Here is a 24,594-nt window from a genome sequence, read left to right on the forward strand (position 1 = left end):
TTGTGTGAGGATAAATAAAAAAAAATATATATATATATATATATATATATATATTCCATTCTAGTTTTAATTTGCTTTTCCCTAATTATTAATGAGGATGAATATGTTTCATTTCATTTTCTATCAAATACATGTTCTTACTTTTTCCTTTCTTGGGTTGTTGGTCTTCTTCTTATTAATTTGTGTATGCTGTGTCTTGATAAATACTATATTTTTTCCCTCCCAGCTAATGGTTTATCTTTTTGTTTTCTTTATATTGTCTTTCAATGAAGAAGAGTTCTTGACTTCTGGTCAAGATGGCAGCACAGGTAAACAGGGTACCTGCCTCCTCCCACAACCACATCAAAATTACAACTAAACCACAGAACAACCAGCATTCAGAATCACCTGAAACCTGGCCAAATAGAAGTTCTACAACTAGGGAATTAAAGAAGACTGGTAGGAGGGGAGGAGGAGCCTAATGGGCTGGTCCCATACTCACATGTGGCAGATAAAAACTGGGAGAGAGCCCTGGCTGGTGTGGCTCAGTTGGTTGGGCATTGCACCATGCACCAAAAGGTTGCTGGTTTGACTCCCAGTAAGGGCACAAGCCTAGGTTGTGGGCTGGATCCCCAGTAGGGGTGTGCAGGAGGCAGCCGACTGATGTTTCTCTTTCTCGCTCTCTCCCTTCCTCTCTATCTGAAAACTAATAAAAAAATTTTTTTTTAAACTGGGAGGGATATCACGGCTGCAGGGTTGCGACCCCTGAGGTTCAAGGGGTCCCAATCCCACACCAGGACCCTCAGCCCAGGTTCCAGTGCAAAGAAGAGAAGTCCCTATAACTTTTGCTGTAAAATCCAGCAGGGACTGCCCTGGCCAGGTACTCAGTTGGTTAGAGAGTCATCCCAATACACCAAGATTGCAGGTTTGATACCTGGTCAGGGCACGTACAAGAACCAACCAATAAATGCACAAATAAGTCTAACAACAAAAACAGTGTTTCTCTCTCACTCTCTCTCAAATCAATAAATTAAAAACAACAACCACCACCACACCACCCAGTGGGGATTGAGGCTAAGGGAGACTGAGGGCCGCTGGAGTCCCAAGCAGTTCCTCTTAAAGGGCCCGCACAAGGACTTACTCAGACTTACTCCCTCTGAGCTCCAGTGTTGGGGGAGCAGCTTGAAAGGCACCAGAGGCATATGGGGAGGAAATGAATTGTCTCATATCAGGGCAAGAGCTAGCAGGGCAGCTTTCTCCCACATAGAAGTGCTGGCAGAGGCCAATGTTCCTTTGATGACCTCTCCCCCCACAGAACTGACAGGCAGGTGCCATATCTAAGACTCCATCAACATGGCTCACACTGTTTACCTTGCCCTGGTGATTCCCTCAGGCCCCACCCCACCCAACTTTGGCCCACCCAAGCTGTTTCCAGTGGCTTTTCCATACAAATGGCCCATCTTGGCTCATGTTTCAGACTTTCATAAAAATCTCTCAATAACCAGCATCTGGCCTCAGCATACCCCATACCTCTTGCTAAGTGGCCCCAGGCCCGGCACTAGCAGCAGCCAGCCTTGGCTTGCAGTTTGGCCTCGCCTGGGCACCTCCAAGCCCAGCACAAGTGGCAGCCACCAACAGATCGCTTTGTAGCTCATGTCTGGTGGCCCTGGGCAGAACACAGGCTATAGCTGACCTTGGCCCGCACCTTCCAAGAGGCCCCAGAGCCAGTGTCCCTGAGGACTCCTTCAGACTCCATCAAAGCATTACCACCCAACCACCTCTACAAGGGACACACTCAAGGGGTGGACTCAGCAGGCAGCAGAGCCCCACTGAAGTAAGCCCTGCTCTGTGGGGTGGACCTCTGTATAGCTGATCCTCCAAGGTAGTTGGAGGTCAGTGATTGGTGGTCTCAGCCAGTTCTTGAAGCTGATTGGCCTGGGGGTGAAATCCCTCCCACTGAAATGCCAATAGCAATCAAGGCTCAACTACAAGAGGAGGGTATACACAGTCCACCGGGTGGGGTGGGGTGGGGTGGGGTGGTGGCTTGGGTGATCAAGGAGGCTGTGCCACTAGAATCTACAAACACCTATTACATTAGGCTACTCTACCAAGCCTGGCAGATGTAGAAGCTTTACCTAATACATAGAAACAAAAACAGAAAGGCTGCCAAAATGAGGAGACAAAGAAGCATGTTCCAAATGAAAAAAACAAAACAAAACTCCAGAAAAAGAACTAAACAAAATGGAGATAAGCAATCTACTAAATGCAGAGTTCAAAACATGGATTATAAGGATGCTCAATGAAGTTAAGTGAGAACCTCAATAGCATAAAAAAGGACCAGTCAGAAATGAAGAATGCACTAAATGAAATGAAGACTAATTTACAGGTAATCAACAGTAGAGAAGATTAAGCTGAGAATCAAATCATCAATTTGGAATATAAGGAAGCGAGAAACACCCAATCAGGACAGCAAAAAGAAAAAGGAATAAAATTTTAAAAATGAGAGTGGTGTAAGGAGCCTCTGGGAAAACTTCAAGCATACCAACATTCGTATCATGGGTGTGCCTGAACAAGAAGAGAGAGTAAGAAATAAAAAAACCTATTTAAAAAATTAGTAACAGAGCCTGGCCAGGCGTGGCTCAGTGGCTGAGCATCGACCTAGGATCCAGGAGATCGTGGTTCAATTCCCAGTCAGGGCACATGCCTGGCTTGCAGGCTCAGTCTCCAGTCGGGGACATGCAGGAAGAAGCCGATCCTCTCATCATTGATGTTTCTCTCTCTCTCTCTCCTTTGCTATCTCTGAAATCAATAAAGATATATTTATAAATAAATAAATAACAGAAAACTTTCCTAACTTGATGAAAGAAACAGACGTACAAGTCCAGGAAGTGCAGAGTCCCAAACGAGATGAACACAAAGAGGCCCACACCAAGACACATCATAATTAAAATGCAAAAGGTTAAAAAAGAGAGAATCTTAAAAGCAGCAAGAGAAAAGCAGTTAATTACCAACAAGAGAGCTCCCATTAAGACTGTCAGCTGATTTCTCAACAGAAACTTTGAAAGCTAGAAGGGATTGGCAAGAAATACTCAAAGTGATGAAAACTAAGGACCTACAACCAAGATTACTCTGCCCAGCAGAGCTATCATTTAGAATTGAAGGTCAGATAAAGAGCTTCCCAGATAAGAAAACACTAAAGGAGTTCTTCACCACCAAATCAGTATTATGTGAAATGTTAAAGGGTCTTCTTTAAGAAGAAAAAGATAAAGAGAAAAAATCTGAGTAATAAAATGGCAATAAGTAAAATAAAATAAAAAGGCTATTAGGACATAATATTACTTGTGGTTAATTCTGGGTAAGTAGATTCTGGGTAAACTTTTTCTTCAGAATTTTCCTCCAATTTTCACCTTTTCTGCTAATTATTCTGCATTCATCTATTAATTTTTAAAAGTATTTTAGACCAGCCGGGCATGGCTCAGCGGTTGCGCGTCAACCTAGGATCCAGGAGATTGGGGTTTGATTCCCGGTCAGGGCACATGCCCGGGCTGTGGGCTGCAGCCGATCAATGACTCTCTCATCATTGAGGTTTCTCTCTCTCCCTTCCTCTCTCTGAAATCAATAAAGATATATTTTAAATAAATAAATAAATGTATTTTGAAAATACACATTCCATATAAATCACAATTATGTAAAAATAATATGCACATTAACAGAACTATAAAAAATGGTATCAAAATGTTAATTTTTTCTCAGGGTAGTGGTACAATAGATGATTTTATTCTCTTCCATTCATATTTTTCCAAGAATATGTTTGCATATTTTTTATTCTTTTCATAATGGAAAAGTTAATTTTTTTAATAAAGTAACTAAAATTTTGCCAGGAAAGAAAAAAATTCTTACTTACATATTAGTCAAGTTTATTGTGCTTATTCTTTATAGCTAGCATTTTGTGTTGTCCTTAAGAAATTCTTCCCCACTCCAAAGTTCAAGAGGTATTTTACTATATTTTAAAGTGTTCCCTTTTCATTTCAATATTTATTTTACATGCAATTTATTTTAAACATGGAGAATTCATCCTTCAGATTACAGCTGAAATGTCAAATATCAGGGGAAACTTCCCTAAGCTTCATGACTAGTAGGACAGATGTACTTAAGAGTACGCTCGCTAAACACCATAGTATCTCTGCTTCATGATACTTAAATAATAGCAATTTTACATTCATTTGTATTTATTTGGATAATATTTGCTTTCCCACATAGATTTGCAAACTTAATGAAGATAAGAATCAAGTGTTTTTATTCACTATTTTATCTCCTAGCCAGCACTAAAACACATTATAGTTGGCTTTCAAATATTTGCCAAATGAATGGAGAAAAGTTCTACAAACATTAAGGACCATAGATGCATGCCTGCCAAAAAAAAAAAACAAAACACTAAAAAATTGCCCCTTTCACAACAGAATTTGACAGAAAAAAAACAAAACAAATAAAACTGGGACTATGAAAAATGAACTGCTATACTACTGTTTAGTGTATGGGATATTTAGAGACAACACATGATTCAAGAATAAATCTTTTTTTTTGGGGGGGAAGTATTAAGGTAGTTCCCTAGTTAATTCTTGTAGTTCCTTAGTAATTGTGCATAAAATTCTTTCGATTCTAGGGAGATTAAATAATTCTCAGCTAATACACCACCACCCATTCAAGTGTTCAAGCTAGAAAATTTAAAAGGCATCTTTTAGTCTTCCATTTCCTTCACAAACTATATCAACAAATCCTTGAAAATCATCTGTCATCTGCCTTATGTCTAAAGGAGTTCCAGCCTAATTTGTCATCCTTCACCTAGATAATTTTAGTAATTCCTTCCAAGTGTATCTTCCTGTCTCAAAATTCTTCTTCCTCCTGTCTATCACACAGCTCACAGAAGAAAGTTCTGAAACATAAATCTGATAGTATCACCACTTTGCTTAAAACTGATGACGGCTGCTCGACCATACGGACCAAGCTTATGCTTTTCTTTATCAACTCCTCTCACCTTTGTAATGGTACAGCCCAGTAGAACCTAGGAAACTGACACACCAGAAAAGAAATAACAAAAAAAGCACCAAGATCTGAAGGAAGTGTTCATGAAGGTAATCAACTCATCTTCTGAGCTTAGAGAAGGAATAAATGTAGAAAAATTTACCAGTGGGAGGTACAAAGTTGAAAAACGATCCTAAGGTTCAAGAGTAGCTTTGGAAAAACTGAAGAAGAGTATAAGGGAGCAAAACTGTTATTCCCATGTTGCAACTCTGCAACCTCACAAGTTTCCAAAGCTGAATATAATCTCTTTTCTGTACTATTTATACCTCCAATGTAGTTTTCTAATTTATTTCTAACTTGGATTTCTTTGTCCAGATAATCATCCCCTACAAGGTATTTATTTTGCTTTTCCTCAGGCACATCACCACCCTAAGGTAATACATATGATATTACCTTATCAGTGATTATATGTTAGTGTCACATGCTGTATGCTGCAGATTTTTATACAATGATTATGCAAATATTTATTATTTTATGTAAGTGACTTTTTAAATATATATATATAATATATTGATTTCAGAAAAAGGAAGAGAGAGGGAGAGAGATAGAAACATTAGTGATGAGAGAAAGTCATTGATCAGCAGCCTCCTGCGCACCCCCGACTGGGGATTAAGCCCGCAACCCAGGCATGTGCCCTGACCAGGAATTGAACCACAGTCTCCTGGATCCTAGGTCGATGCTCAACTGCTGAGCCATGCCTGGCCAGGCTGTAAGTGGCTTTTTAACTGCTTCTTGTTTTATAAAATTATCCACCAATCACAGTACTATTTTGTAATATGTTATCAATATGTGATCCTTATTAAGCAAGAATTAGTAAAAATAATTTTAATAAGAATTTTCCAACAAAATTCTAGCTCTTCACAAGGTTTATCTTGCTAATTTAAAAAATTATGTCCTTTTTCATATACCATGCTCATAGACAGAAAGAATTAACATCATTAAATATCCATACTACCCAAAGCAATCTACAGATGTAATGCAATGCCTATCAAAATACCAATGGCATTTTTCACATAAATAGAATAATTCTAAAATTTATATGGAACCACAAAATACCTTAAATAGCCACAGCATTCTTGAGAAAGAACAACAAAGTTGGAGGTATCACACTAACTGATATCTAATTATACTATAAGGCTACAGTAATCAAAATGGCAATGGAGCAAAGCAGAGAGGCCAGAAATAAACCCAAGCCTATATATGGTCAGTTAATCTATGACAAAGGAGAGAAGAATATACAGTGGGATAAAGATAGTCTATTCAATAAATGGTATTGGAAAAACTGTATACAAATGGAAAAAAATGAAACTAGACCACTTCTTACACCATATATAAGAATAATCTCAAAAATAGATTAAAGCCATAAATGTAAGGCCCAAAACCACAGAACTCCTAGAAGAAAACAGGCAGTAAATTCTCTGACACTGCTCTTAGCAATATTTTTTTTCTGATATATCTCCTAGGGCAAGGGAAACAAACAAACAAATAAACAAATGGGGCTACATCAAACTAAAGAGTATTTGGACAGTAAAGGAAACCACTGACAAAACACAAAGTCAACCTACCAACTGGGAGAATATATTTGCCAATGATACATCCAATAAGGGGTTAATATCCAAAATTTATAAGGAACTCATACAACTTACCACTAAAAAATAAATAATACAATTTAAAAATAGGCAGAAGATGCCCTGGATGGTGTGGTCCAGTGGTTAAGAGTGTCAGCCTGCGCACCTAAGGGTCCTGGGGGTTTGATTCCTCGTCAAGGGCACATGCCTGGGATGCAGGTTCCATCCCCAGCCCCGGTTGGCGTGCCTGCAGGAGGCAACCAATCGATGTGTCTCTCTCACATTGATGTTTCTCTCTCTCTCTCTCTCTCTTTCTCTCTCTCTCTTTCCCTCCCTCCCTCCTCTCCACTCTCCCTGAAAAGCAATGGAAAAAATATCCTCGGATGAGGATTAAAACATAAAATAAAAATAAAATAAATAATAAAATAAATAAAATAAAATAAAAAATGAGCAGAAGACCTGAATAGACATTTCTCCAAAGAAGACATACAGATGGCCAACAGACATATGAAAAGATGCCCAGTGTCACTAACCATCAGAGAAATGCAAATCAAAACCACAATGAGATATCACCTCACACCTGTCAGAATGGCTCCATCAACACATCAACAAACAACGAGTGTTGGCAAGGATGTGGAGAAAAGGGAACCCTCATGCATTGTTGGTGGGATTGCAAATTGGTGCAGCCACTATGGAAAACAGTAAAAAGTTTCATAAAAAAAAAATTAAAAATAAAACTACCTTATGACCCACCAATTCCACTTCTGGGCATTTATCCAAAGAAATCCAAAACACTAATTTGAAAAGATATACACAGCCCTACGCTCACTGTAGCATTATTCACAATAGCCAAGATATGGAAGCAACCTAAGTGCCCATCAATAGATCACTGAATAAAGAAAATATGGTACATATACACAATGGATATTACTTTGCCATAAAATATAACAAAATCTTATCATTTGTGACAACAAAGATTGACCTAGAGGTTATAAGTAAAATGAGTCAGGCAGAGAAAGACAAAGACCATATGATTTCACTTATATGTAGAATCTAAAGAACAAAATAAACAGACAAAACAAAATAGACTCAGATACAGAGAACAAACTGATGGTTGCCAGATGGGAGGGGGGTTTAGGGGCTGGGTGAAAAAGTAAAAGGATTAAGATGTACAAATTGATAGTTACAGTCCCAAGGATGTAAAGTACAGCATAGGGAATATAGTCAATAACAATGTATGGTGCCAAGTGGGTACTAGACTTATGGGGGAGAGGGGACAGTCACTTCGTAAATAACATAAATGTTGAACCACTATGCTGTACACCTGAAATTAATATAAAATAATATTGAATGCCAACTGTAATTCAAAAAATAATTTTTTTTTTTTTAAAAAAGAAAAATTATGTGCTTTTCAAAACAAAGGGCAGTAAAAAAATTTAAGAAAATGGCTTTAAATTAATCTATAGTTTCAGTACTCATCTTGCTGTCAAAGATGGGTACCTTTACATCTCAGTCACATACTCAACCAACTTCAGCTAAAGCTAAAAAAGAGCTTCTGAACCTTGAGAATGAACTACAGTGACAGTTTAAAAAATTGTAATAAAAAAAATTTTTAATAGCCTAATGAAATGATGCCTTTTAAACACTAGTCAAAATTTCACCCTAAGTTAACAACCAAACAGCAGCGAAAACATACATACTTGGGATACATTTTAATAAAATAATCTGAAGCTTTAGTGCTAAATTATACTAATATGATTTTCTAAAATAAAGAGACAAATGAAATAACATTTAATGGTCTTTTTATTCCATGTTTTTAAATATGAATTCAATAACTGCCTAAAAAATAACAGCTTTTTTTTTTTATTATTGTTTTTTATCCTCACCCAAGGATATTTTTTCCATTGCTTTTCAGAGAGAGAGTGGGGGGGGCGGGGAGAGAGAGAGAAACATCAATGTGAAAGACACATCAACTGGTTTATGCTTTTAGATCTCCAACCCTTTACAAATTGCTTAAGCCATTTTACTATATTTGAAAATGAAAGCAGTATAATGAAGTAATACAAAAATGCAATCTTATCAATTACTTAAGGGCTGAATTTCACACAAAACTATGTTTAATACCTAAGATTCTAATTTTAATATGACAATATAATTTAAGAGTTCCAAAGCAATTAAGCTGCCTGTCTTTCTAGATAATTAAAATCAATATTTCCATGGTTCCCAAACCTTGTACTAAAACAAACTCAGAGTTTGAAGGAAAATTTTAAAATTTCAATAGAAACACAATGCCATCTGTCAAACACCTTATGAACTATTACTACTAAGTTATTTGGGATACTACAGAAAAAATACTGAGATACATCAGCTGAGAAAGTTTGAGAACTTCCGTTATATTTAATTTTAAAGTAGATTTAAAGAAACTTCTTCATTTCTCTTGAAATGATGACATTCCTGTGTCATATTAACCTGAGACATATTTGTCAACCTCTAAACTATTTAAAAATAATTTAACAATCTAAGGTTAAGGAAATAAACAAACAAAAAACACTTTTGCGTGGCTCAGCGGTTGAGCATCGGCCTAGAATCCAGGAGATGGGGGTTCGATTCCCAGTCAGGGCACAAGCCCGGGTTGTGGGCTGCAGTCGATCAATGACTCTCTCATCATTGATGTTTCTATCGTGCTCTCTCTCTCTCCCTCTCCTTTCCTCTCTCTGAAATCAATAAAGATATATTTGTAAAAATTAAATTAAATTAAATTAAAAAATAAAAAATCCTCACATGAGGACATTTTTTTTCATTGATTCCAGAGAGAGAGAAAGGGAGAGAAGGAAAGGGAAGGAGAAACAGAGATCAATTGCCTCACCCATACACTCCAACCAAGGATGGAACCTGCAACCTGGGTATGTGACCTGACCTGGAATCGAACTCATGTACTGAGTGTGTGGGAGGATGCTCTAACCACTGTACCACACTGACCAAGGCCAAAAAAAAACCCACCCACACTTCTTAGCACAAATAACTTTTAAAATTATATTTATTATGGCTTCCACAATCCAGTACTGGGATAAAAGAGTAAAAATATATCTCATCTCTCTGCCTAAGGAACCAATTCACACAGTTATTCAAATAGAAGGTAATTTTGTAATTATTCTTATACTTTATTCAATTTTTCAATGATTAAACTCTTTCCAGTTAGGTATTCTGTTCATTAGCAAAGTGGTCCCATATTTCCCTGATACTACATGTCAATATAAATTGATTCCATCCAGGGTCCCATTCCCATCTCAGAAATAAGACAGGAATTACTGTAGTTCTTCTTTTTTTTTTTCCCACAAAAATCACAAAATCCTTAAGTCACAGGTACCTTAGGATATGCTGATCTGTAAAAGGACTGCTGAAAGAAGACAGAAAGAAAACAGAATTTCTAGGGGCCAGAAAGCCCTGCTTCTGAGAAGGGCAGACTGAGAGTCAAAAGAAGCTGAGCTCCAGGGCAAGTTGTTTCTAACATAAATGACCACAAGCAATCCAACTTGGATAGCTTTCCTGATTTCTAAAACAAAAGGAAAGGACTATAGAATTTGGATCTGTTACTAGGCATCCCTTGAGATCAAGTCAGAGATAGAATCCTGAGACTACCCTGGAGATTCTGGTCTAGGGGTGAAGATCACAATCTGTACAAGTGATTCTGGTGCACAGCCAGGTCCGGGAACTGCAACAATGCTTTAAGTTGACCCATGCAAGACTCACCCAATGCTTTTAACTCTGACTTGATGTCTACAGGTATAGATGCTAGCCTGTTTATCTAGAAACAAATATGCTAAGAATGATGGAGTGGAAAGACAGAAGAGACCATGAGGAGATCTAGATCTACTGAATTCCCCTAGACTGCTTGGTATGTGAGAAAAATACCACCTTCTTTGTTTAAACCACTGTTAGTAAAAATAAATAAATAAATAAGTAAATAAATAAACCACTGTTAGTGGCTTGAAGCTGAAAAGTGTTTCAAAATGACATAGCAATGAAAGAATAGATGATCTCAAACATACAGTTCATATCTAATAATCTAAAGCTTTGGTTTTAAATAACCTAATTGCCCAGGAAAAAATACTTTTTTATAACAGCCCTGACATATGGCTATCCAGATTTTGATGAACAATCTGAAGACATCATTCAAAAAACTACCATAGCTTTACCAATTCCCATTCTTTCCATACATTTTCATTCAGTTCAAGAGCATGTTCATAGGCTGAATTAAAATGAGTATATCCTATGGAAACCCCACACTAAGAAGACTACATACTTACATTCATAATTTTTAAACTAATAAATTTAACCACATCTTGGCTTAGAAAGGTCAGAAAGACTAACAAGGGTATTCTTCATGAATCTCTCCTCCCCCCTTCCCTATCCTTCATCCTAACTTACCAATTTGGAAATAAAAAACCATCAGCTTTAATGTGTAGGAAATAGATATTCTGTGAAAGTCACTAGTAGGTGCTAACTCAGAGAAACCAGGGTGGTATATTATAGGCCATCATCTCTTCTATAGTGATTTGGGCTCTGGCTGGGATAGTAACTGTCCCAAAGTTGAATTAATGTTTAAAAAAAAAAAAAAAGTAGTGGCTAACACAGCATATCCCCAAATGAACCCTTCCATTTGCTCTATACCTAAATCACATTAAAGACAATTATTGCAGAGGCATTAAACAAATCCATAAATATTGACTGAGATCCTGATCATGGCAAGGAACACCAGGCAGATGGTTGGGTGGCTAACTGTGACTAGGGTGAAAGGGAAGGGCCCAGGAGATGCTGCAAAATACTAGAAATGAAGCAAATTAATTACACAGGTTAGCTAATTTCCAATTTTTCTATTATGCAATATCATCTTTACCTTTCATGCAAATAAAAACCTGACTGGAAACACACTGGTTTTCAGCCATGCTTTAAGTGAACTTTTCATTTGACCTACCGGTATTTGTTGGGTGGTTGTTGGCTGTAGCCAGGGAGCCAATGTGGTTTCGGAGATTGTCTTGAGTTGATGGAGGGCCTGAAGCTGACCATGAGGGCGTACTGTATCCTGAAACACTCTGCTGCTGGTGGTACTGTTGTGATGGTGGAGGTGGAAGTGGTGATGGATGGCTGAGAGTGGTATTTTGACTAGAAAATGAATTCTCTCTAACTGGCCTGATAGTTGGAGCATTCTGTGAGGTAAACATTTGTTGCCCATATGGCTCACCAGCAGGCAGAGAGGGATATGAAACACTAGGATACGCAGCATTAGAAACAGTTGACACAGCATAGTGACCACAAGTAGAGGGAAATCCCTGAGAAACAGCAGAAGAGTTGGCAGAGTACATGGCTGGAGTACTGTAATGATTCACAAAAGAGGAGTATGGCAAGGAGGCACTCGTATGCAAATGAGATGCTGATGATGTGGCACCTTGGAAATATTCTGGAGTGGACCCCACAGTGTGAGGGGCAGGAGGACCCCTGCCATATATCTGCTGTGCTCCTGGTTGTTGGTTTGTTGTTTTAGGAGTCACCACACTTTGTGTTGGTACTGTATAGAGACCAGAGTAGTAATTGCCACACTGGCCATCCAATGGCAATGAGGTCATTTTCCCAGATCCTTGAGAGTAATGTCCCGAGGGAGCACTATAGTTTTGAGGATACAATCCATACCCAGATGGAACCTGCATTTGATTCTGTGCTGGACCTGAAAAAGAAAAGCAAATATTTACAGGGACTGGCAAGAGGAGAACTAATTTTTAACCAAAGTTCCCATCTAAATATTGTCTATTTAATTTACTTCTCCATAATGACAAATTGTTAGAAAAGATATATACTGTTAGACCCACTGTGGTAGCTAGACTACAAGATAGCCTCCAATGACCCTTCCCTCCTAGTATCTACACCCTCACACAAAATACCAGAATTGGTCCATGTGATCAATAGCATATAGCAAAGGTAATGATATATCACTTCCAAGGTTTGCCCAGCCTTGGGTGTTGCCTCTTTCTCTTAGATCACTCAGTCTGGAAGAATAAACCTACCAAACTGTGAAGAGCCCTAGGATGAAGTCCATGTGGTGAGGAACAAAACTCTCTGGCCAACAGCCAAAGAGAAACTGAGGCCTGCCAAGAACCACAGGAATAAGCTTGGAAGCAGATCCTTCCTGCCTAGTAGTCTTGAGAAAACTACATCCCAAGTGACAGCTTGACTGTAATCTCATGAGACCCTAAGCCAGAACCACCCGGGTAGGTTGTTTGTTTCCAAGTTCACGTCCCTCAGAAACTATGAGATTAAATAGTTGTTGTTCTAAGTAGCTAAGTTTGGGGTATTTTGTTATGCCACAATTGATAATTAACATAACCAGCATGGAAGAAGTTCAAACATTTCTATTAACTTTTAAAAAAAACTATAAAAGTAACAATATACCCAGTATAAAAAAAAAATTAAAATAATGAAGACTATAAAGTGAAAAGTCCAAATCCCCTTCTCTCCCTGGTAGCTGATATCCTACTTCCCAGCTGTAGCTACAGCTAATAGTTTCTTGTGTATCCTTTGTATGCCTACCTACATATGAGTAATATGTAATGTATATATAAGCACATATATAAACACACACATTTCATACTACAATTCTGTAACCTGCTTTTCTAACTTAATATATCCTAGATATCATTCTGTTAGCATAAATATTCATTATTCTTCTAAAAAAATCTACATAGTATTTCGTTGTAGAGATATAACATTATTTACCAAATCCCCACTGATAGCTATTTAATTCAGGGAGTGAACCTAATTTATATTTATGAGGTCAGCTTCTGTGATGAATCTGTAGGATAAGTTCCTAGAAGTAAAACTACAGGTTCAAAGGGTTTGTGCTTCTTTCATTTTTAAAAAAATCCTCACTCGAGGATACGTTTCATTATTTAGAGTCAGGGGAAGGGAAAGAGAAAACATCAATGTGTGTATGCGCACCCCAACTGGGGATCGAACCTGTAACCTTTCAGTGTATGGGATGATGCTCCAACCAACCGAGCAACACCACCCAGGGCAAGGGTTTGTGCTTTTAAAATGGACCATTATTCCCCTGGCCAGTGTAGCTCAGTTGGTTGGGTGTTGTCCTGTGCACCAAAAGGTTGCTGGTTTGATTCCCAGTCAGGGCACATGCCTGGATTGTGGGCTTGATCCCTAGTGGGGAAATCATGCAGGAGGCAGCCCACTGATGCTTTGCTCTCACACATTGATATTTCTCTCTCTAAAAATCAATAAAAATATACATTTTTAAATAACAAATTTAAAAATTGACCATTATTGCCAAATATCGCTCCAAAAAGATCTATCAATTTATACTTCCCATCAATAATGCTTGAGAATGTCTCATCTTCCCAACACTGAATGGCATTTTAATCTTGCAAATTTGATAATTGAAAAAACATTTTAGTTTGCAGTAATTAAAAGTTTGAGTGATGCTGAGAATCTTTTCAAATATTTCTTAGCCATTTGAGTGTCTTCCTCTGTTATTTGCCCTTTTCCACGGGGTTGTGTTTTCCTTAATGATTTGTAAATGTTCTTGTAGGTTAACTTTATATGCTGTATATTTTTTCCCTTGGGTTACTGTTTGTCTTTTGACTTTATTCATGGAATCTTTTGCTATAGTATTTCAATTTTTATATAGTAAAATCTTTCATGCTTGATACATTTTTAAAGCACTCTTGGTAGAACCTTCCCCATTCCAGCGTTATAAAACTATATATCCATGTTTTCCTCTGATGCTTTAATACTTTTACATTTTTATATCTTTGATCACCACAGAAGGTATTTATTTTATCAATATTATTAAAATTAACATTAATTATATCATTAATTTTGTTGATAGTCTATTATTAAACATTTTACACTATGTGGCATTCAATGTTCTAAATGCTACACACATATATTAATTTCTTCCTTCCTCACAGCCTCTAGAAGTAAATAATATCATTATACTCACTTTATAAATAGGATTAATGAGGCACCGAAATTAAGTCATTTAATAGTCACAATCATAGAAAGTAACTAGGCTGGGATTTGAACCAAGTAATCTGGCTCAAGTAAATACTTTTAAACAATCATCACTACACTAAATCCAGCTGGCTTTCTTTATCCTGGCAAATACAGGTCAATTGTCCCAAACAATGAATTCTAGCCTCGGTTCCAACTAAGGGCAAACTTTATTCTACAATCACATTTTCCAATCTTGTGAAAGGAAACATATCTGTGCCACATCTCAAATGAAAACATAACAAAAATAATTATTCACACGCTGTTTTAAGTTCATTAACACAAGGAAGTGCCACTGTATTCCTTGCCATAATAATGTATAAAAATATTTGTTTATAAAAGTCATCAATAAAGCTTAACATTTCCTTACTTGGTTTTCAATTTCTATTAAATAATGTAACAGAACCTTGATCTTTGATTATATAAATACATATTCTATGGCAGACACAAAGATAACTTACACAATCAAGCTGTAAGGAAAAAATAACATACACACTTCTATAATTCTAAGAAGTATATAAAGAACCAAAAGTAAGATAAAACTGTTTTACTAGGTATCTAATTTACTTTTCTTGCAGGATATTTTACATCATCATGGTTTACCTGAAACAATTTACTTAAACGGAAAAGAATGTAATAGGAATCTTTGGTTAACATGCCAAAAAAATGTGAAATGTTTTCCCTCCCCCGTTTCTTTTTTTTTTCAAATATATTATTATTGATTTCAGAGAGAGGAAGGGAGTGGGAGAGAGAGAAAGAAACATCAATGATGAGAGAGAGTCATTGATCGGCCACCTCCCACACCCCCGTTGGGAATCAAGCCCACAACCTGGGCATGTGCCCTGACAACCCTGAATGGGAATCAAGCCTCGATTTCCTGGACCACAGGTCAATACCCAACTGCTGAGCCATGCCCGGCCGGGCCCTCTCGTTTCTTTTTTTATTTTTTATTTAAATATATCTTTATTGATTTCAGAGAGAGGAAAGGAGAGGGAGATAGAAACATCAATGATGAGAGAGTCACTGATCGGCTGCCCCCTGCACGCCCCCAACTGGGGATCAAGCCCGCAACCCAGGCATGTGCCCTGACCAGGAATCAAACCCCGATCGCTTGGATCCTAGGTCAATACTCAACCACTGAGCCACGCCTGGCTGGGCCCTCCCATTTCTTAAAACACCTTGCTGACCAGTCATTTTGAGCCAGAACCCATGCAGCTGGCTACTTTGGTCAGCAAGGTGTTTAAAATTACTTAAAATACTATAAGTGCAGGCACATGTATACTTGTGACCGGTCAGCAAGGTGATATTAAATATATAAAAAGATGAATTTGCTATTCTTCACTACAGTCTCCAAAAATTCTACTGTTAAGAATTTATCAATCAAGCCCGGCCGGGTGTGGCTCAGCGGCTGAGCATCAACCTAGGATTTAGGACATCGGGGTTCAATTCCTGGTCAGGGCATATGCCCAAGTTGCCGGCTCCGTCTCCAGTCCGGGGCATGCAGGAAGCAGCCAATCAATGACGACGCTCTCATCACTGATGTTTCTATCTCTCTCTCCCGCTCCCTTCCTCTCTCTGAAATCAATAAAGATATATAAAAAAGAAAAAAGAATCTATCAATCAAGAGAAGATCCAAGTCATAGTTAGGTTGATAAATCCCACTTAGTAATTCAGTTGGCTCATCTATGCTACATGTCTGAAAACAGGAAAATAATCATGTCCAAGCTATTCAAATGTCATTCTTCTAAAATAACAGAAATGTTGTATCTACTGAAATTTATCAGAAGTGAACCACCCATCAGAGGAAACCTATTTTCAGTCCATCAAAGAAAAAGAAAGGTACTTTGCCCAGAGAAGGGGAAAAGGGGAAATAGCTAATCACATGTTGATGCTTACCACATCTAAAAATTGCAAAAGCATGAAGGATCTGAAAATAATTTCATCAAAAATGATAACTGAATCAAGACTCCTTTGAAAGCAAATTGTTTCTTTCAAATATTTAAAGTCAATTTTTAAAAGCCTACACTAAAAGAAGAAGAAAAAGAATCAGTTTGAATGGGAAGAAAATATCTCCAAGTAAAATATCTTTAAAAATTCTGTCTTACTGTGACCTAACAAGAAATGTATTTTCTTTTTGTCAACTTTAAAATGTATTAGATAACTCTCCTAACTTTCTCTCAGGGTATAACACCACGTAACACCAAACTAATATTAAATTTTTATTTCTTCTGCCTGTACTAAAAACTGAGCCTGGCAAATATTACAAATGAATAGTTTACATACACCTAAACTCTTAAAACACACACACATAAAAAGTCTGTAGAGGAAATTATGGAAATTTTAATATTAGCATTTTCATTTGCCTATATTTCCTAATTCCCTCAGCAACTGTGGCAGTTTTAAAACATGATCCCCAAATTCTCTGACACTCTGCTGATTCAAATTGGGGCCTATGTCTATTCCCCTTGAATATGAGCAGGCTGTAATGGCTTCCACCAATGAAGAATGGCAGAGGCAAAGCTGTGGATCTCTTCAGACTCAGTCACAGGAAACTCAGCTCCTACGTTGTTTGATGGAACATTTGCATGTGGATCCCTGAGCACCTATGTAAGAAGTCCAATTACTCCACAGCTTTGAACCTTCCCAATTACTTCCCAGCTTAGGCCCTAGACACCCTGTTGTGCCCTGCCCAAATTCTTGATCATCAGAATCTGTGAGCATAATAAAATGGGAAAAAGGGACAGCTCTTTCTTACAAATTCCAAATAATAAATGTAGAAGGAATGAGGGAAAGAGAAAAATCACCATTAGAATTCCACACTAATAATTAATGCAGGCAAGAGCCACTGAAAAATAGTAAAATTAATGGGTAAAAATTTAAGGAGAAACAGGATAGTAACTTCAAAGTTTCTCCAAGAATATTTATTAATAACTGGTAATTCTGACATATGCACACAAATTATTTGATACACTCCACTCTAGGAGGTAGAGTAGTTTAATTCCTTTTCTGTTAAATGGAGACTGGAGTTAAGTGAACTACTCCTAACACACACAATAGGAAAGAGAAAAAAATAGTAACCGTAAGGTTGGGGAACCTGGCTGGCAGCCTCTATTACGGACTGAATGTGCCCATGTGTCACCTCAACTGTCCATGTGTTACCTCAAATTCCTATGTTAATGCTCTAGCTCCCAGTTTGATGGTATTAAGAGGTGGGGCCTTCCGAGAGGTAATTAGGTTTAAACTAGGTCATGAGGGTAGGATCCTTGTGATGAACTTAGTAACCTTATAAAAGAGGGAGAAATCTCTTTGCCCCACATGCATGGACTGAGGAAAAGCCATATGAGCACACAGAAGGAAGACAGTCATATGCAAGCCAAGAAGGTCTTCACCAGAACCCAACCATGCTGGCATCCTGACCTCCGACTTCCAGTCTCCAAAAATGTCCGTGGTATAGGCCACCCAATCTATGGTATTTCGTCACAGCAGCCCAAGTTGAATAGGACATCTCCCCAGTCCAGTGCCCATGGCTAACATGACTAATAATAAAACAAGTTGATGTCATATAACCCTTGATAGGATGTGATAGAAGGGCACTTCACCTCTGTGGTATTCTTCCTAAAAATTCATACCCCCAGTCTAATCATCAAAAAGCATCAGCAAGCCCAAAGTGAGGGACTGTCTACAAAATAACTAACCAGTACTGTCAGGTCCTAAAAAACAAAAAAAGACTAACACAGACCAGAGGAGACTAAGGAGACATGACAATTAAATGCAACATGACAGCCTGGACTAGATTCAGGAACAGGAAAAAAAAAGGTAGAAAACTGGTAAAAGATAAATAAAATCTACACTTTAGTTAATTGTAGTTCACCAATGTTAATTTCCCAGTTTTGATAAATGTACCATGGTTTTGTTACAATGTTAAGACATGAAAGGAACATATAAGACTTTAGAGGAAACTGACTGAGGATACTGCATTTTCTGTACTATCTCTGCAATTTTAGATTTTGCCAATCTAAAATTATTGCAACATAAGTTTTTAAAACACCAAAAAAGAGCTGGAAATGAACTACTAAACTAATTGTGTGACACAATTTTTTAGACAAATGACCACCAAACACAGAGTGACTTTCCTAAAAAGCAAATCTGACTTTTACTTCCTTGTTTAAAGCTTTTTAATGGTTCCTCTTGCCATTCTTTAGCATGGCCTATAAGACAGTGGAAGGCAGCACAATAATCTCTCCCGCACCCCATATGTCCATGTCCTAATCCCTGGAACCTGTGACTATGTTAGGTTACACGGCACAGGGGAGTTAAGGTTGCACGGTGTTAGGGTTGTTAGGCTGACCTTAAAATAGGGAGATTATTCTCAACTACCCAGGTGAGCTCAATGTAATCACAAGAGTCCTTAAAGGTGGAAGATGGAGATGTGACTACAGATGACTCCTCAGAGACATACAATGTTGCTGGCTTTGAAGGTGGAAACAGTAGGTCATGAGTTAAGGAATTGTGGGCAACCTTTAAAAGCTGGAAAAGGCAAAGAAATGGGTTCTGCCCTACTGACACCTGGACTTGACAGCCCAGTTAGACAGCTAACCTACAGATGATGAGTTCATGTCGTTTTAAACCATCAATCTGTGGTAATTTGTTACAGCTGAAAAGAGAAAACGAAAGCAAAGGCCCTGCTTACCTCCACTTCTTCCTCACTCACCACCCCTCACAGAGCTTTTCAACAGGTATGCCTTAATGTACTGCACACTTGCAAGTCTTTCACACAAGTCTATCAAAGTATAATCAACAAATGAAATATAAGTTTGCTACAACTAAGGATGCCTCTTGTTATGGTGAAGTGACACAGCGTGCTGACCTGGCAGGAAGTGGTATAACTTGCCACACACACACAAAAGCAAACAAGCCACAGCACAATGTTAGGTAAGAGTGTGTGCTCGAGATCTTCCTCAAGAGGCCATCAAAGAGGTTGGTTAGGGAAGAATACAGTTAAGTTGCCATGTAAAGGCTTCTGAGGGGATCAGTAAAGATGTGATACTTTTATGAAACTTGCTTTTTAAAAAAAATACAGGTGTTCAATGTTTAATTCCTTCAAAAATGACACCAAGAATGTTAGCCTTACAGTAGCCATGAGTATAAAAAGGCTGAGAATCACTGTTGCACACACTCTGACACATTAGATTCTTCTCAAGGGATGCTTGTTCACTTCCCTCTGAACCTCAAACAGACGCCTCCCTCTACCTGGAACCTGCAAAAATTCCCTCTTCTCCCTCCACTGCCAACTCTTATTCTTCAGACTTTGGTTCAGCTCTCCCTCTAGAAAACATTCGCTCACCCTGTAAGTGAATGCTTGCTTATGGCCACATCTATAGCATCCTGAATCACTATGAATAACTTTTCACATGAACTACAGCTGTCTAACTGTAAACTCTGGAAGTGAAAAACTTGGGTCATTTACTCTCAGCTCCATCCTATCCCTAAGGCTTAGCAGAGGGCCTGGCTCATGGAAACCATTACTATATTTTGAAAAAGTAGTCTAGTAAATAATCAAATAGTTCTACACCAGGCATTTACTTCATCACAATGTATCAACAAGGACTATATATGAAACTTAACACAGAAAGAACACAAAACTTTAAGAGCTTCCACTATGTAAAGTTATTTATACCCTAGTACAAGAACAAATATACAAGTCTGGTTTGTTTGTTTTTTGGTTGTTTTGACTTTGGCATTTACTCTGTTGAAGTATAAAAATTCTGAAACAAAAGAAATAAAATCTATTCTATTTCATTACATCTAAGGTGTTCTGATACTGACACTTTAAAAAAAAATCTTAAGAAGTATATTAGTTTCCTACTGCTACTGTGATAAATTACCACAGACTTAGTGACTTGAAACAACATAAATTTATTCTTTTACAGTTCTGGAGGTCAGAAGTCCAAAATCAGTTTCATTGGGCTAAAGTCAAGGTTATTATGAGCAGAGCTGGTTCCTTTTAAGGCTCTGAAGAGAGACTCCATTTCCTAGCCTTTTTCAGCTTCTTGTGGCCACCTGCAATTCTGAGTTTATGGCCCTGTCTACAAAGCAATTCACTCCAACCTCTGCTCCTGTGGTCACATTACTTTCTCAGCTAGCTGGCTGGCTGGCTGGCTGGCTGGCTGACTCCTCTAGTTTCCCTCTAATAAGGACTGCTGTGATTTTTATCAGGCCCACCCAGATCCAGGATAATCTCTCAGCTCTAAATCATAGCTGCAAAGATTTCAGAGATTAGAATGGGGGCATATGGGGGAAAAGGGGGAATTATTCAGTCTACCACACCACGTTTTCACATAATATAGGTTTTCACAAAACTATATTATGACTTCCACTTCAGTGAAACGAACTTTAAAATTGGATCAATTCTAAGATGCACCACAATTTCAGAGGTAAAAATGTGAAAATATGTTTTAGAATCAATGAAGTAATTTAATTATTGCATCCAAACAGCCCAACAGTGCCTCACAAAAAAGCATCAACAAATAAATCATTGAAAAAACAGTCATGTTATACACCATCGCTGAAAGAATTTTAAATTCTTAGCTTCAAGTGAGGTATGTCTGTATAAAAGAGGAAAATAAATTATTCCAACATATCTACTCATTGGTACCAATCTAACTTGAGAAGTAAACAAAAGCTTTTTAACAAATAGTCCATATCCTTTTTCTTTTTTCTTTTTTTTAAATATGTCTATTGATTTCAGAGAGAGGAAAGGAGAGGGAGAGAGAGAGAAAGAAACATCAATCATGAGAGAGTCATTGATCAGCTGCCTCCTGCACACCCCCGACTGGGGATCGAGCCAGCAATCTGGGCATGTGCCCTGACCGGGAATTGAACCATGATCACCTGGATCCTAGGACACCGCTCAACTGCTGAGCCACACCCCACCGGGCAGTTTATATACCTTTTCAATGGAGCTTCCTGGCTGGTCAGCCTGACTGATATTATCATATACCAGCTAGAAACCAGCCTCTGATTTTCTATAAGCATGGTGTACTCCTTGGCAAGGCTCAATTATCACAAGATCTACCCAAAGTTGTATCTGCCTCAGTAACCTCATCTCCTTCCTTCCAGAGACTAGATTCCTACCAAAGGAAAAGTGATTCTATTCCTGCTTTAAGCAAACCTGACATGAATATCAAAATTTACGAAGCAAGTATTTTATGGAACATCTAGGCACTGTACAAAAAAATTAATCATAGGCTTTCTTTATTTTATTTATTTATTTTTTAAATATATCTTTATTGATTTCAGAGAGAGGAAAGGAGAGGGAGAGAGAGATAGAAACATCAATGATGAGAGAGTCACTGATTGAGTCCGCAACTGGGCATGTGCCCTGACAGGGAATCGAACCCCGATTGCCTGGATCCCAGGTCGACGCTCAACCGCTGAGCCACGCACAGCCGGGCAATCATAGGCTTTCTTTAAATAAATTAGTTTTCTCACTCTCACTACCACTTAACAGAGTTGCAACATTTTAAATATCAGGAGTATTTGTTTCAATTAGCTTTTCCTGAACAGAATTTCAATACTTTTTTAAAATCAGATTAAGGATTTTCATTATCTTCAAAAGAGTATCACGGTCAGCAAAGTACAAGCTCCTCTATCCTATATTTGGAGGCAGAATCAGAGATAAGAATGTTTTTCATTCACCATGAACTACCAAGAAGTAGGTCACTATTTAGCCAATATGCATTTTAACAATCAGCCTTGATAAAGTATTAAAATACTCCCGAGCCAGTTGGTAAACGTCAACGCTGACTGACCCTGCTTCTCTGTTATGCCCCATGCTGGCCCCTTGTCCCAGACCCCTACGACCTCCTCATGATCCAGCAACTAAAGGACTAATGCCTGGCTTATGACAGGCTTACAGAATCCTGCTCTACTGTCAGGGCTGATATCCAGTCAGTGGTCAGTACACGTAGTACTAATTACTGAATATTCTGAAATATACTACCCTTGCCAATAAAGTATCAATAGTAATGCTAAAGTGCAGATTTTTTTTACTAGTATTAAAAATATGTACACACACACATACACACACCCCCCAAAAGAAATCTGCAATTAGAAACCATAGTGATTTAAAAAACGGGGAGTCCCAATCACATCTGGACACCCGGGATTATTCTTTCTAATGGAAGGCTAATATGTTATTAAGGTAACTGTGCCAGTACACTGCTGGCAGACAGAGTCTACACATACACACCTGTGCAACCATTTGGATAAAATCTCACAATGCATTAAGTATAGTTTTTCCTGCAATGCTGCATGCCAGGGACCATGCTACTTGCTTCTCTACATATCCCTTTATGTAATTCTCACAACAATCTTGTGAGGTATCGTACTGTCATTTTACAAATAAACAGGTGCATGAAAGCTCACTGATTCATACAAATTCAAATAGCTGGTAAGTAGTGAAGAAGCCAGGCATTGCAGGTTCCAAAGCTCATTTCACAATACCTGTTTCTCAGACATACTAGAAAAAACAAGCGAGTTAAGACTTGGCCATTGGCTAGGCAAGACATTTTACTACTTCCTCTCCCCGCCCCACTTCATTCTGCTTTTGCTGAGTTCCTATTATAAGCAGCTTTTGGCACACAATTTTAGAAAACTTGAAACCGATTCAACCCACCTTCCAGTAAGCCAGCTAGCTGAGGTGGATGGCCTATTAAGGGAAACCTCCCAAGAGTGGATTTGTTGGGAGGAGAGAGGGCTGGACAGTGTAAGAAAATAAAAGACTAAAACAGTGATTAAACCTTAAATACAAGAAAGGAGTAGGGAGAGGTGGCCACACATAGATCCTTTCAGTGGCCAGTCTTCAAAAGCAATAATAAATATAAAGCCAAGTTCACTTGCTCAATTGACTGCCTACTGCATGCCGCCACTGGGAACACAGTGGCACCTTGGTTTTCTAATGTAATCCGTTCCAGAAGACCATTCAAGTTCTGAAACGTTTGAAAACTGAGGGATCAGCAGCTGCCAACTAGGTCTCAGGATCTTGCCCTCAGCGGAAGCTGTGTGGCATGTTCGACTTCTGAGGCGTGTTTGAAAACCAAAGCACTGACTTCCGGGTTTATGGTGTTCGTAAACCGAAATGTTCGTCAACAGAGACATTTGAAAACCGAGGTACCACTGTATATGGAAACCTCACATGGTCTCTGCCATCTGAAGAACTTATATCCTGGTGTTCTGAAGGAAACTGAGTGAAGGGACTCTCACAGTATCTAATTTAATGTAATCATCTCAACAACCCTACGAGAAAGGTATTATTATCCCCTGAAGCTCAGAGATGTTAAATAACTTTCTCCAGGCTGAATCAAAGCCTACAACCTTTTCACTAGCCCACACCTTCTGATAATTCTGAGTATGCTTAGCCTATTGGAAACAATAGCTTCCCCAGGGCTGAATATAACATGATTTGCTCTAACACCTGACTGTGAAGATGCTCTCATTTCTAGGAAATGCCATTGAAGATTGACTCAAAATCTGTCCTATTTCAATGTCTTTGAGATCTAACACTTCAGCGTTTATAGATGAACTAGAAAGATGAAGTTAACTGAAATCCTGGGATTGGTGGCAATGAATATGCTTTACAAAAATTATTACAGATATACTCTCGGAAACCTGAGGGGGAACGAGGTGATGGGGTAATGAACCTAGATAAAGGCACTCATTTACATAGGGAATATATATATATATTTATTGATTTCAGAGAGAGGAAAGGAGAGGGAGAGAGAGAGACAGAAATGTCAATGATGAGAGTGTCACTGATCGAGCCCGCAACCCGGGCATGTGCCCTGACCAGGGATCGAACCCAGATCGCCTGGATCCCAGGTCGACGCTCAACCGCTGAGCCACGCCCGGC

General features: G+C 38.3%; 1 protein-coding gene across 5 annotated transcripts in view; it reads right to left on the reverse strand.

The window, feature by feature from the left end:
* The window catches only part of SEC24B (SEC24 homolog B, COPII component), a 79,196-nt gene that overhangs the window by 49,607 nt on the left and 4,995 nt on the right, over positions 1–24,594 (reverse strand). For all 5 annotated transcript variants that reach the window (XR_015715870.1, XM_087826137.1, XM_087826132.1 and 2 more), the window contains exon 2: positions 11,605–12,351. Coding sequence is in view for 4 of the 5 variants with exons in the window: in XM_087826137.1 (XP_087682263.1) it covers positions 11,605–12,351 (747 nt within the window). In the remaining variant the exon portion in view is untranslated. The remainder of the gene's footprint in view (positions 1–11,604; positions 12,352–24,594) is intronic.

The sequence above is a fragment of the Miniopterus natalensis genome, chromosome 1 (assembly GCF_054644295.1).
Source record: "Miniopterus natalensis isolate mMinNat1 chromosome 1, mMinNat1.hap1, whole genome shotgun sequence".
NCBI lineage: Eukaryota > Metazoa > Chordata > Mammalia > Chiroptera > Miniopteridae > Miniopterus > Miniopterus natalensis.